At 39.4% G+C, this 12,991-nt stretch overlaps 1 protein-coding gene across 1 annotated transcript; it reads right to left on the bottom strand.

Annotated features, from left to right (window-relative positions):
• Positions 1 to 4,475: 4,475 nt before the first annotated feature.
• On the bottom strand, positions 4,476 to 11,118 carry LOC128737653 (G-protein coupled receptor 52). The gene is made up of 3 exons (XM_053832329.1): positions 10,950 to 11,118; positions 10,552 to 10,810; positions 4,476 to 5,052 (listed from the first exon to the last, which is right to left on the bottom strand). Exons 1-3 carry the CDS (start codon positions 11,116 to 11,118, stop codon positions 4,476 to 4,478), a joined length of 1,005 nt encoding a protein of 334 aa, XP_053688304.1.
• Positions 11,119 to 12,991: the final 1,873 nt, after the last annotated feature.

The raw sequence follows: 12,991 nt of genomic DNA, 5'->3' as shown, positions 1-12,991 counted from the left end.
GCGGTTATCTCCCGAGCGCTTTATCATCGCTGCTGCAGGTGGATTTTTATAAGCGCCGCCATACTATTTGAAACAGGTAAGATTTATCTAGTTTCAAACCAGGTTGAATACGCAAATTCGATAAATATAACAAATGTTGGGCAAATCCGGCCAATTACGTCAAAGTTGTTTTTTTTTTACTTTTCTTCTTTGTTGGGGACATTAGACCACTGCGCCCTTAGGTTTCGTTTTATGTGACAACATTTAAAACAATACAAAGTATATAATGTACTTCAATTTATTTTATCATAAATAAAACTGGGCTTATCAATTTATTTGCTTTCCTGCCTGTAGTTTTTTGTATTTCACTGTGTTTTTCATTTTTCTTTTCTGCCTACCGATTATTGTGTAGTTTTTCTCGATAACTCACCCATTCCATTCGATTGCATTTAGTGTTCATCAGCTTGCTTTGACTATAGTTCCACCTTCGTTTCACCTGCCACTATTTTGTTGTAATTGAAAATTTGGAAGCTACTACAAATTGCGAACGACGTTGCTGTTTTGTCTTTTTTTCAAGTTAGCATTCTACCAGCTTCTAATTTGCATTAAGTCGATACATTAGTTTGTTGCTTTGTTTTCTGCTCGCTCTTATCTTCTTTATTTTTGCGGTAAACTTACCTTCTTTGTTTCTACTCTATTTGTGTTTGCTTATGTCTGTTGTTATACACTATCAATCAATGTTGCTAAATAATTCGTAATGGCCATAATGCTAACCTGTTTTGCGCAATATAATCAGTGTGTTGCTATTTACGTGGGGTGAAACTTAAGCTTAACAAGTATTATTTAACAAATTAACGAAAACAACTGTCAATCACGGTACGCGACGACATGTGTTTGCTTTGTATTTTAGTTTTTATTTTTTCTTTCATGCAATTCGACTCTGTCAGAGATCATTGCGTTCGCATTGACTACTAGTAATAATTATAATGGATCTGCTGGTTTATTAATTATTTATACTTTATACAGCCACACAACCTAGTCTGCACAGCCTACTACGAATACAAAAGGTTTCTTTGCTTACTCTGAATATATACTCTACGCCATTGCTGGAACTAAAAAGTTTTTAATGTATTTGTTTGATTCTTTGATCAAACATACATGATTTCGTGGTGCAAAACCGAAGAACGGTGATTGAGTTAGTCACAATTTCCTCTGCTTTGGTATTATCGTTAGATATTCTTCCTGTTGATGAGTCATTTTGGTTTGATTTGACAATCAATCACTCGTAGATTATGCTACTTAAAAGCTCTGGCTTGTCCGGGGGGCGTACAATTATCAAGATTGAATAGAGTGACCAGTGTTGCAAATGGTGGGAGAATGTATCAATTTTACGATAAGCCAATTGCTTTAGTGTTACTTCAATTGTGTTGGCTGCGTTTGTTTCTGGCGTCCACTACAAGCATTGTTACTATTCAGTGTATTTGTTATAAATTTGACCTGAATAAAAGTTTAAATATTTTTCAGTTTTGTTTTCCTGAATAATTTTAAAGTTATTATCTGAATACACCGAAGAATTCACTTTCAGATCTCTGTCTACAATATTGAGTTTGTTAAATAGATTTTTGCTTTTTCCGATAAATATGTAACATACTTTTGAGTCATTTACTGTTTTTAAGTGACATTTTCTCTGAGAACGAGTTTTTTTACATTCACATTTTTTAAGAGTTTCATCGTAAGAATACGCTTGAGAATCGGAATTCACAATACAATTTACTATCATAGCGTTTGAATCGGAATGAGGCTACAGTATTTTACCTCTTCTAAACTGGGTATTATCGGGTTGGTATAGAAGGTTCCTTTCAAAATAGGGCCCATATCCACTAGCGCATGAAATTGATTGCCCACAAAGCATCCAGCTGAATATGGGTCCTAGCTTAAGGGACACCTCCTGCTTGTGTTGTCTATGTGTGTAGGTGTTGTAACATGCGGGATAGTGGTTGGCCGTTGCTTTTTTTGGATTAAAAGTTTGGCTCAGTGATAAATTATCCGTTTTTAGTATGATTTTTTCTATGTAGGCCATGTGGAAACGTATGTGCCAAAATATGACAGTAAACATTATGGAGAATTAGTATCATTAGATAAGGGATTAACAATTTGGGGTGGTTGGAGGTTGAATATCACGGTTTTGAATTATTTGTTTAAGATTAAACTAAAAATCTTTTACGGAATGGCTGAATTCTTTTTTACATGTGGTTGTGATTATAGCGCTTGATAGGCTTATTATTTATTATGGTATTCAATAACTATAAAATGAACCCTTTAACTTCGTTGTTTACATTGTTATGTAAATTATATGATTAATCACATAATAAATATCTGAGAAGAGTACCGGTTGATGCAAGATAATTGGTTTTTGCAAAATTCTCCTTTTGATTTTGTGTATTATCATCTGAGAATTATCATTACTTGTGATACCATATCATAATCGTTGAACTGATTGATCGGCAATTATAATGCCAAATGCGTTGTGGCAATCAAAATACCAAATAATCTCTATTGTTTTGCTTTTGTTTTGATAGAATAGCAGGAATGGTGTTTATTGAAATCTACCGGGGATTTCGCACAGCTGTTGACAATAATGGCATTAAAAATATTTAATCATTTGGTTTTAATATGTAAACAACGATTGGCAGAGGAAATAAAAAGCGTTATGTTGCTTCTGCTGGGAGTAGAATTTATAGCATTCAGAGTTTGATGTCAATTTTTTACCTTTGCATTTACATACAATACTGTAAAGCCTTTTTGCTTTCGCCTTCAACTGGCATCAAAGCCAAAGTTATGGGGATGATGACATTACATTGTTCACGAGCTTGCTGAAACCAACTAAAAATGTTAGTACAAAGTAGTTTTAAACTCCAGCATAAACTGAGCATCTTCTCGTGCGATATAAAAACTGGGATTTTATGATTTAATGCACTGTAATAACAATGATTATTATAAATTCATTTATTTAATGTTTTATTACTAAAATTCCATATTGAATGCCGACTTATTCACATCAAATTACCGTGGATACTCAACCTTTTATTTTGTCAGAGTCCGTTTTGCACAATTTAGTGACCTGCATGTAACAAATATCTCAGAAGATCTTAGTAAGGTAACGAAACTAACTGATTACTTCCTAAATCCGAAAAATAACACCATTATTTTGCTCAGCTTACTTATTATTATCATTACAAAAATAGTCTTGATTGTGCTAGGATTATTAGTTTTGCATCGTTCTGCTACAGTGTATTTTTTTTCGCGCTAAACTTGTGCACTTTTAATAAGTTCAAATCAACATTTTACTCAATTTTCGTTATTTACAGTACTAATAAAATAGTTGCATTTTTTGTTTGTTTGTCATTTATTCGCTGCAAACGAAATGTTGCTACTGGTGAACAAATCTCGGTTAAGGACTTCACATGCTTAACTGTTTCAGTGAAATATTTACATGGATATGCAAAATTGCCGCTCTCTGAAACGGATGTGTGAACATACTGAGTTTAAATCTTCCACTGATCGACAATTTAGTGTCATTTGTTTCAATATTTGCCTTCCGGTTCAAGAGAAACAAACTTTCGAACGTTCTGTTGTTGTTTTATGTTTCTATTGTTATGTCCGATTACAAGGTGTCATCGGTTTATTCAGTTTTATCTTATTTGTTTTCGATTTAATCTCACTCTTTAGAATTACTTAGAAAAAAGTCATTTTCGTGTTTTGCTTACTAGTCATTTGATGCTTTCTGCTAACTTTCTCTCCGTTGTCATACGTGCAAGCGCTACACTCTGTAGTCAATGCCCTGAAGTTTGGTTTTGATGTTGTTATTGTATTTTTCGTTTTTGTTGCAAAGTTTCTTATTACTTTCTAATGAATACTGATTTGCATGCTTGATATTGATTCTCATAGCATTGAAATGTACATCTACGGTGTTGCCAAAATTGCCACAAGGAAAACTGCTTGAAGTTCAACTTTTAAAACATTCCCATTTGTAGGTTAGAATTACAACATGTCATCAAGTTGGAAGTTAATTCTTTCAAGCAGTTTTCTGAGGGTTGGGTGCACCCTTTCCCTCCTTTAATGGGACGTTTGGCTAGGAGACACTTTAATCGAGAAATTACGTTTCTTGGTATTCCAAGAAAATGATTGTTCTAAGATTTGCTCTGGCGTTCAAAATCCGCCATGTTGCGTCTGTAGCTTCATTTGTAGCTTAGTTACTGCTTCTTAACAATAGCTTGAGTATATGTATTAAAATTACAACATGTTAATTGATTTTTTTCCTCTGTACTACATTACTTCCAAAGAAACTAATCCCTATTACAGTTACAGTAGTATCATAATGAAATTTTATATTTTGTTTTAAATATCATATCAGCTAAAACAGTTACTCTTCTCGGAAGATGAAGTATCAAACACTGTCTGGTGAGCGGTGCGCGGTGGTGGAATTTTGGGTTTGCTTAGTCGTCCGGATCGAGCCCGATCAGTTCGGCTTGCAGCCGACCCTTGGTTTTGCAGCAAATGGTGAGGAAGAGTAACCGCACCAGCAGACGAAACTGCTGCGACATGCTGGTCATGATGACGATTTTCCAGAACGAGTTCAGAATCCCTAGCCAGACGGCACCGAACTGGATCATCGGGTTGTCGTACCGTTCCTCCATCACTAGCTCATAGATCCGCAGCCCGATGTACGGTCCCCACGAGACCCAGAAGGAGAACACCAATGCGAATGACATACAGTGGCTCGGGTTGGCCAGATTTTCGGCCAGTGCCGTGGCGTACTCCTTATCATGGATCGGTGCTCCCGATCGCACTTTACGCATCATCGTGAAGATATAGCCATAGTTGTAGACGATCGAGATTACACTCGGCCCCAGGACCAGGATTGCCAGCGTTGCACTATAGGCAGCCATGTTGCCCCACTCGAGCATGCAGATGTGGGTCTCTGGATTGTAGAAGGCTTTGTTGAAGCCGAGCAATGGTGGACAGCACAGCATCGCTGCCGAGATCCACGTGAAGGCCATCCAGCATTGGCATCTGTCGGTGTAATTGTGTGGGTGTTTTTTACAATTATTTTCATTGTGCGTGTGGGTGGCACGTGGGGCACCGCAGTACATTTAAGGGGCAACGCGGCGGCGGCGGTGACGGTGAGCGGGATGATCAAAATCACGGATGCAAGAAAGAGAAAAAAAGAGTGTTAGTAGCTGGTAGAAAAGGTAACTCTTTGATAGGCATGTATGCGTTTGTAGTATAATATAGGAAGAGGTGATCTGAAATTCGCTTCGGATGACATTTGTATTTTTATCGTGATCGTTTTTTCTTTAAAAAATGAAATTTTGGAGTATTTTTGATAGCATGATGACTTTTTGATGACTATATTAAATTGGTTTACCTACAGTGTGTAAGGATTTTTGCACAAAATTTGAAAGAGGTGTCTGTACTGTGTAGCTGGGGTAGAGATAAAGTGGAACATGACACTGACAGCTTTCCGCGTTAACAGGGTTCGAGTGAGTTCTGCATGTTAGCAGATAAATGCTCAAATCTGGGATACGTAAGAGAGTTGCCATGACGATGACTGCTATCAATAACAAGGGGCAAATTGGACAGCGTATCCCTGCATCCGGAATTCACATTGGCGATCCGGTCAACTTGAACTTTTAATGTATTTGGGAAAATAAAGCTTTCTGTTTTGCAATTGAACCATGCATGGTTTTATCGTTGTTATGCAGAACACAGGTGGAAGCAGTTCATCGATGAACACCTCAATGGCGAAGTTGCAGAAGGAGGCGGAATAGGAGCTACCCGAGAAGTACTCTTGGAAGATAGTAATGTCACAGCGCCTGATCTTCAAGAAGTCAAACGAGAAATCGGGTTGCTGAAGTCCAACAAAGCCGCTGGTAAGGACCGCCTACCGGTAGAACTTTATAAACTTGGTCGAGAAATGCTAATAACGGCCCTACACTGGGTTATTTCCAAGATGTGGGGGGAGGAGAATCTACCGCAGGAATGAATGGAAGGAGTAGTTTGTCCCATCTTCAAAAGAGGTGATCGACTCGACTGCTGCAACTATCGCGGCATAACGTTGGTAAACGCCGCCTACAACGCGGACTCTCCCAGATCATTTGTTTCCTGTGCCCAAAAAACACAACAAGCGAGATGTGGACCCTTATTATGTACATCATCGACCGCATGCCTGCGATGACGCAAAGCGAAGTCATATACACCGACCTGTCAACCGCCTTTGATAAGCTCAGCCACTTAACCACAAACGCTGAACTCGAAAGATTTGGGATAAGCGGAACACTCCAGCTGATGGTTGCCATCGGCGATCCAGTACATTCTGTGCCACCTGGGGTATTCCGCAGGGTAGTCAACTCGGACCGCTCATATTCCTGCTCTATTTCGACGCAAACCTCGTGCTCGAAGGACCACGATCTACTCAACTGAACATTGCCTCGCATCCCAACACCAGCTCAATATTTTCACCCATTAGTATACCTGAAATAGATTGGTTGTCCCTCAAAATGTTCTGTAATACCCTTCTCACGAAAAAAAGATGTCTACACGGTTGTACTTGAGTACAACCGAGCGGGTCAATCATATCAAAGACCATGGGGTAATCCTCGACACAACGTTAAAATTCAGACGGCATATCTCGTACATCGTCAACAATTCCTCCAAGATACTGGGCTTCATCTTCTGGATTGTCAAAAAACATTCCCGGGCGTCTACTGTTTTAAAAGCATTATACTGCTCTCTGGTCCGATCGATTCTGGAGTACTGTTCTGCTGTCTGGAACCCGAATTACCACAACAACTCTGAACGAATCAAATCCGTCCAGCATTTCTACATCACAGTTGTAGAAACGCTCCACTGCGCGCGTTCCTCGTACTCGCATTTTTTTAGACGGTGAGTTTTTTTTCTGCAGCTCTATCTTTTCCATACCTTTTTCTGTGCGAGCATGCGATTCTTCGTCTGGTTCTTCTCACATGTCACTCTCAGGAATCCTTCTTAATGGTACAATGGATGTTCCTTCACAGCCCTGAATGTAAAATATCAAAAACACTGGGCGGTAAATCCCTTCATAAAAAATTAATGCGACGGCCATTGTTGTTTGGGGTTCAGTATCGAAGGGTTCATCTTAATGGGGCTACTGCCAAACTCTGTAGACCAAGATAGAGATGTCAAGGAGGTGTGCGTATTTCGTTACCACGCCATCTACCCACTGGATGTTGAAACGCAGCGTTCTCTCAGTGTGAGCCTTCGCCGCGTTCGACAACATTGCGAATTTTACGCACGACGAGCTTCAACTCGATATTTGGTTCCCAAAAAGATCGTACAAAGATGAATGACATCTGAAAAGTAATCCGTTCCGTATATCTATTGTCGCTATTCATGGTACATATATGATTAGACTTGATATTGGACTTGAAATCGGAATTGAAATTGGCCTTATTATTTTACTCGAAATAAGAAAATAAGCATTAGTCTCGAATTGGGCTCGAGGTATGACGCTGGTTTTACAAGCCAGTCATTGTATGTTCGAATATTCGCTGAAAGAGGCTATTAAAAGGTGTCCCACTTCCCACATCAAATTGCATTGCGGAAAGAACGCAGTAGAAAATTACCCACTGGGTATTTTCTCTTGAAAACTTGGGTAGTAGTAGTTTAGAGTGTATTGTTTACACTGTATTTTTATCGCTGTTAGTTTTTCGAAAGTTGTAAAAACATGACGTCACCCGAAATGCAACGTCGCGAATTGATTTTGCGCAACCACCTGAAAAATCCTCAACTCTCTCATCGGGACATTGGAAAACAACTCAGAATCGTGCAGTCAACGGTGAGTCGTGGGATTAAACGTTTCTACGAAACTCTGAGCATCGAACGGAAGGATAAATGCGGTCAGAATGGATGTTCTATTAGTGATCAGGATCACAAGCGTGTCGTTAAAGCGTTCAAGTGGAGTCCCAATGCTTCGGTCAGGGATGTGCCCAAAAAGTTGAATCTGTCCAAGTGTTTCGTTCAGAGAGCCAAGGACCGGGAGGAACTGCATACGTAAAAGTGCAGAAGGCTCCAAATTGTGACGAACCGCAACACACGATGAGAAAGTCACGGGCCTGAAAACTGTACACCCAGATGCTGACGTCTTGTCATGGATGATGAGACTTTCGTCAAGGCGGATTTCCGGCAGCTTCCGGGGTTACTGTTCTTCACAACCCAGCACAAGTTTGATGTTCCGAAGGAGATAAGGAAGCAGAAACTTTCTATGTTTCTAAGAAATACATGAGTTGGCAAGCGATCTGCTGATATGACAAACAGATTGCGCCGTTCGTAACTACCGGGACTGTAAACGGGCAGATCTACTTTAAGGTACGTCTACAGATCTGAGGAACACATTAAGAAAAAGTGAGTTCGTACAGAAGAAGCTGCAGCCAGATGTTGTAAAGAACCTTATGCTAGCTTAACTCTACTAAGCTTAAAGTGCGAGCATACGGTTATGGTATTGAAGTTGAATGTAATAAATATACCAAAACCTTACTAATGAGTTAAATTTTATTGCCTGAAAGTTTGAAAAGGATCGGTCAATTAGGTAATTTTCTACAGCGTTTTTTCTGTGGTGTAATTTTATGTGGGATACCCTCCGTTAGAGTAAAAAGGTTCGTAGCACTAGCCCCGAAATTGTCCTGCCCTTCAATAGATGGCTTCCTTTTTGTATACCAGCTTAGCGCAAAAACAAACCCTCACTCGGTTTGTTTAAATGTTGGACATCGGCGCTGTTGAAATGATGGTCATCATTTAATTATTAACTTTACGAGCACTGTTGCGGGAGATTGTATTTTCGATCGGTCTTCTAATTATTCGGCATACGCTATTTTTGTGGTTCATCAACTTGACGAACCAACTTAACTAACTCCAGTAATTGAATATGAAAACGAAACAGTTGCCATATTGGTAAGAAATGCTGATAGTTTTTCTCAGAGTATGGAGGGTGAATAGAGTGTAGGCCCAAAATAGAAGTCGAAGAAAGTGGTCCTATAATTTTGTAACATTTAAATGCCGGTAAGGTGAAACGCGATCGTAAATTTCTTCGTACTGAATACAAATGCCATCCGGTTAGCTGTTGAGCTATAATTTCAGATTCCTCGATACAAGTGCAAAGTAATTTGAGGGATGAAGAAGGTGCAAAAAACGGGAAGTACCAAAACTACGTTTCTATGTCGTGTGTAATAGTGTGTAATATTCAAATGAAAACTACATCCGTACTATTCTAAGATCGGTGTAAGATACTAGTTTACTACTACGAGTATAGTGGTGAATATATGTTGAAAATAGACAAGACAATAGAAAGGCTATTCTACAGATAAATTGATAGTGTGATTAAATTTACTGTTCGAAAAAGAAAAATTGATAGGGCAATAAAATAATTAAAAACATTATTCAAAACTAATGTACGGACTCAAGCATCAAGTCATCTATACTAGGTCATTGATTTATTATTAGAATTAATAAAATACTGTTCCTAAGTATTCATTTCCCAAAGCTTCAAATGAATAAAAAAAAAACATTTCATAACACGTTGATTATGCTTTTAGTTTATCCTATTCTATAAAAGAAAATAATAAAATCAAAATACAGTAAGTAAATGTTAAAAAAGCATATTTTTTAATAACTAAAAACTTAGTAGAATTGAACTCAATATCAAACCTTCCATTCCTAGAATTTCATATCGACAACAGAGTAATTAGCACACATCAGAAACAAATACATCGATTAATGTTGAATAGTGAGAAGAAAAAAAATGTTGTGGAAGAAGAAGAAAAAACACTAAATTTCTCTCTTTGCATTTCCAGCAACGATTTTCTCTACTACTCTCTTTGATAACATAGAAAAGAGAGAAACTGGGGGGAGAGAAACTACAAATTTACTTGAAAGTGAAAATCGGGGATGGTCATTTTAGAAAGTTTGGGTAGAAAACAATTTAGTACCTAAGTAAAGTTGCATGCAAAATATGACACTTGTTTAAATGTCTGGTTATCAAAAAGAAACGTGTCATGAACAACTAATGTTTTATAATAGTTTAGTAACCACTTTGGCAGCTTCAGTTTTCATACTTTTCTTGAACATTATCTAGTTCTATATTAGTTCATTTAAAGTTCATGTTTTGCATGCACATTTTGATTAGCCTAACACACATATATCTACAGTTTTGTACAAATCTAAAACGGAACGTACACACATGTGAGGTGCGATAACACCGAAAGTAATTTAGAGTAATTTTTGTATAGGTATTTGATTGTTGTTAAGTATTTGTTTGTAAACACACAGGGAAAATAGAGGGCTTGTTTGGAAACGTTCCTTAATTGCAGAGGGAAAAAATCAAGATTCTCTAGAATCGTTCATCTCGTATGTCGCGTTAGTTCTTTAGTTTAGTAGAGGATTCTGGGGAAGGTACATCTCGCGCTGGGACCTTCGGTGGACTAAGGAAGAATCCCACCTTCGACGCAACAAATATTGTCCCTCTTCGGGCTCATTTACCTGGTTTTCGTCTGTATGGTTTCATAGCGGAGCGGTTTCCGGACTGCTAAATACCGATCGACCGAAATCCACATGAAGGTGTACACTGAGATGGACCAGAGGGTGACCTCCAGGTACCCAAGCATCATACACACCACGTTCCCGTACACCCAGTCGCCATAGTAGGTCGGATACACGTACAGAGGCACTATCAGCAGACCACATAGTAAATCGGCAACGGCCAGCGATAGCAGGTAATAGTTTATGACCTCATGCGGACCTATTAGGAGCGAAATATTTTCAAGCAAAGTACGTGTTTTGATATGATTTTATGAGTACACAATCAAACGAAACCCGGCTTCATTGTGAAGTATCAACCGTTGTCATCAGATCTCCGGCATCCGAACGATAGAACTTACCCTTAAAGTTAAGATATGTGGCAACTACGATGAGGTTCGCTACGATGATGGCGACCGCTAGGATGAGAATGATAGTTGCCTGCGTAAGCGCCTCCAGGGTTGAGCCGGATTGCAGGTGACTCAGCCCGTGCATCGTAACTCCTGAAACAGAGACGGGCGAGATAAGCATCGTAGACGGCCGGGGGCATCACTAACTACTGGGGCTGGCCGGGGTCCACCTTACAGTTTACCTCGCATCCGGTCATGACGTTTCGGCACCGGAGCAGAGAAAATTGACCGGCGACGGTGTGCTGCTACTTTTATTTTCGTTGATAAAATCTGATTGCGGATCTGTCTGCTTCACACAATTGGTAGTTTTACACATCTAGTGGCGACCGCTCATCGGACGCTGCACCGCAAGCTTGAAGCCAAAATAATCTGCAATTAAAAATAGAAACATAATCTAAAATAATAATCCATTCACTAGTTCACCACAGCATATTTTCAGATCGAATTTCATCTCCGTAAGTGTGGCATCATCATTCATCACATCGGATTCCGATGACAGGCTGTTCGGTTCGATTAATTTTCCAAATAGCGCAAATTTAATTTTCACATTTCCCGTCTCTTAGCGCTTGCCCTGTTCGGTACGGTTCGGTTGCGATAGACAAGAATGGAAACCCCCTTTGGGGACACAGCAGTTGGGTAGTGGCCATAATGAGATTGAAAAGATAAACTATATGCGATGGATAGAGATATGCATGAACTGTTCTTGTAGGTCTTGCTCGCCAATGTTTGTCATCAGCCAGCAGTGCCAGAACCGGCCAGACCGTCGTTGTTGTTGTTGCGTTGTTGAGCCGCAAATGAGGCCGTGAACGGGTGAAATGAATGTCTGCCACCTTTTGGTAGCAAAAAGCGGTAAAATGGCTAAACAGTCGTCAAATCCCTAGGAGCAAATATTGAGCTCTTTGCTCGAAATGATGCCAGTGAGTTATGGATTAGGTTTTCGAAAAAGGTGTGTGCTGTCGAGGATTAGCGGTAGTAATAAAGCTTGAATGGCATTAACTGCTGAAGTGGTAAAGAATAATTTACAGGGCTGAGAAAATGGTATTTTGTTATTAGTTCTATAGTTGGTCAATCGATGATTTACGACGAATGGGGAAATCGTGATAGAAGTCATAACAGTTAACAGCTCCGTAATAGAGATGGTCGGGTAGCGGAAAATTTACCCGAAACCCGCACCCGTACCCGTACCCGCCGGGTACGGGTCGGGTTCGGGTATTGAAAAAAAATAATTTGCGGGTTCGGGTCGGGTACGGGTTTGGTTTTGAAACCGGGTACGGGTCGGGTCGGGTCTATTGACCTCGTTTAACACTAAAGATTGTCGGGTATCCGGACCCGTACCCGTGCCCGACGGGTTGCGGTCGGGTTCGGGTATCAAAAAAAATAAACTTGCGGGTTCGGGTCGGGCACGGGTTTTTATTTTTTTTCCTAATCGGGTACGGGTCGGGTTCGGGTATTCAAATTTTCATACCCGACCATCTCTACCGTAAGTATGGGCGAAAAACAGTTTTGTGGTTCATTACAAACTACCTATTTGCGAAAACTCCGCTGTGCATTTCTTTTGTAAACGTTATGAAAAAAACAAATCAAATTTGTTGATATAATTGTCATCAAATTTGCTAATTGAACAGCTAGCCTATGCTATCTGTAACCTAAAGCTATAGAAGTACGGCATTAATAAATACTTATACTTCGGGCATAAAGAACAGTATTCTTCAGCGGTCTATCAACGATCTAGACCACACAAAGGGTGTTTGATCTACTTAAACTTGACGCATTTCCTTTAATCGTGCATTCAAAAAACCTGCACACAACTCATTTCATAAGTGTGTGTGAACAGAATGATGCCTATATTTTGATTTTAACATTTTGTTTGCTCTACAGTTGACAAAATGGCGTTCCCAAGTAAGGGGAATCTTAAAAACCGCCAAATTTTGAATCAAAACGGAGAGTAACCTTAATTTGCGATGGTAGGGGAAGGCTGTCCAGAACGCACCCCA

This window comes from Sabethes cyaneus, chromosome 2, assembly GCF_943734655.1.
Source record: "Sabethes cyaneus chromosome 2, idSabCyanKW18_F2, whole genome shotgun sequence".
NCBI classification, from domain to species: Eukaryota; Metazoa; Arthropoda; class Insecta; order Diptera; family Culicidae; genus Sabethes; species Sabethes cyaneus.
This window is presented reverse-complemented; position numbering and strand designations above follow the sequence as displayed.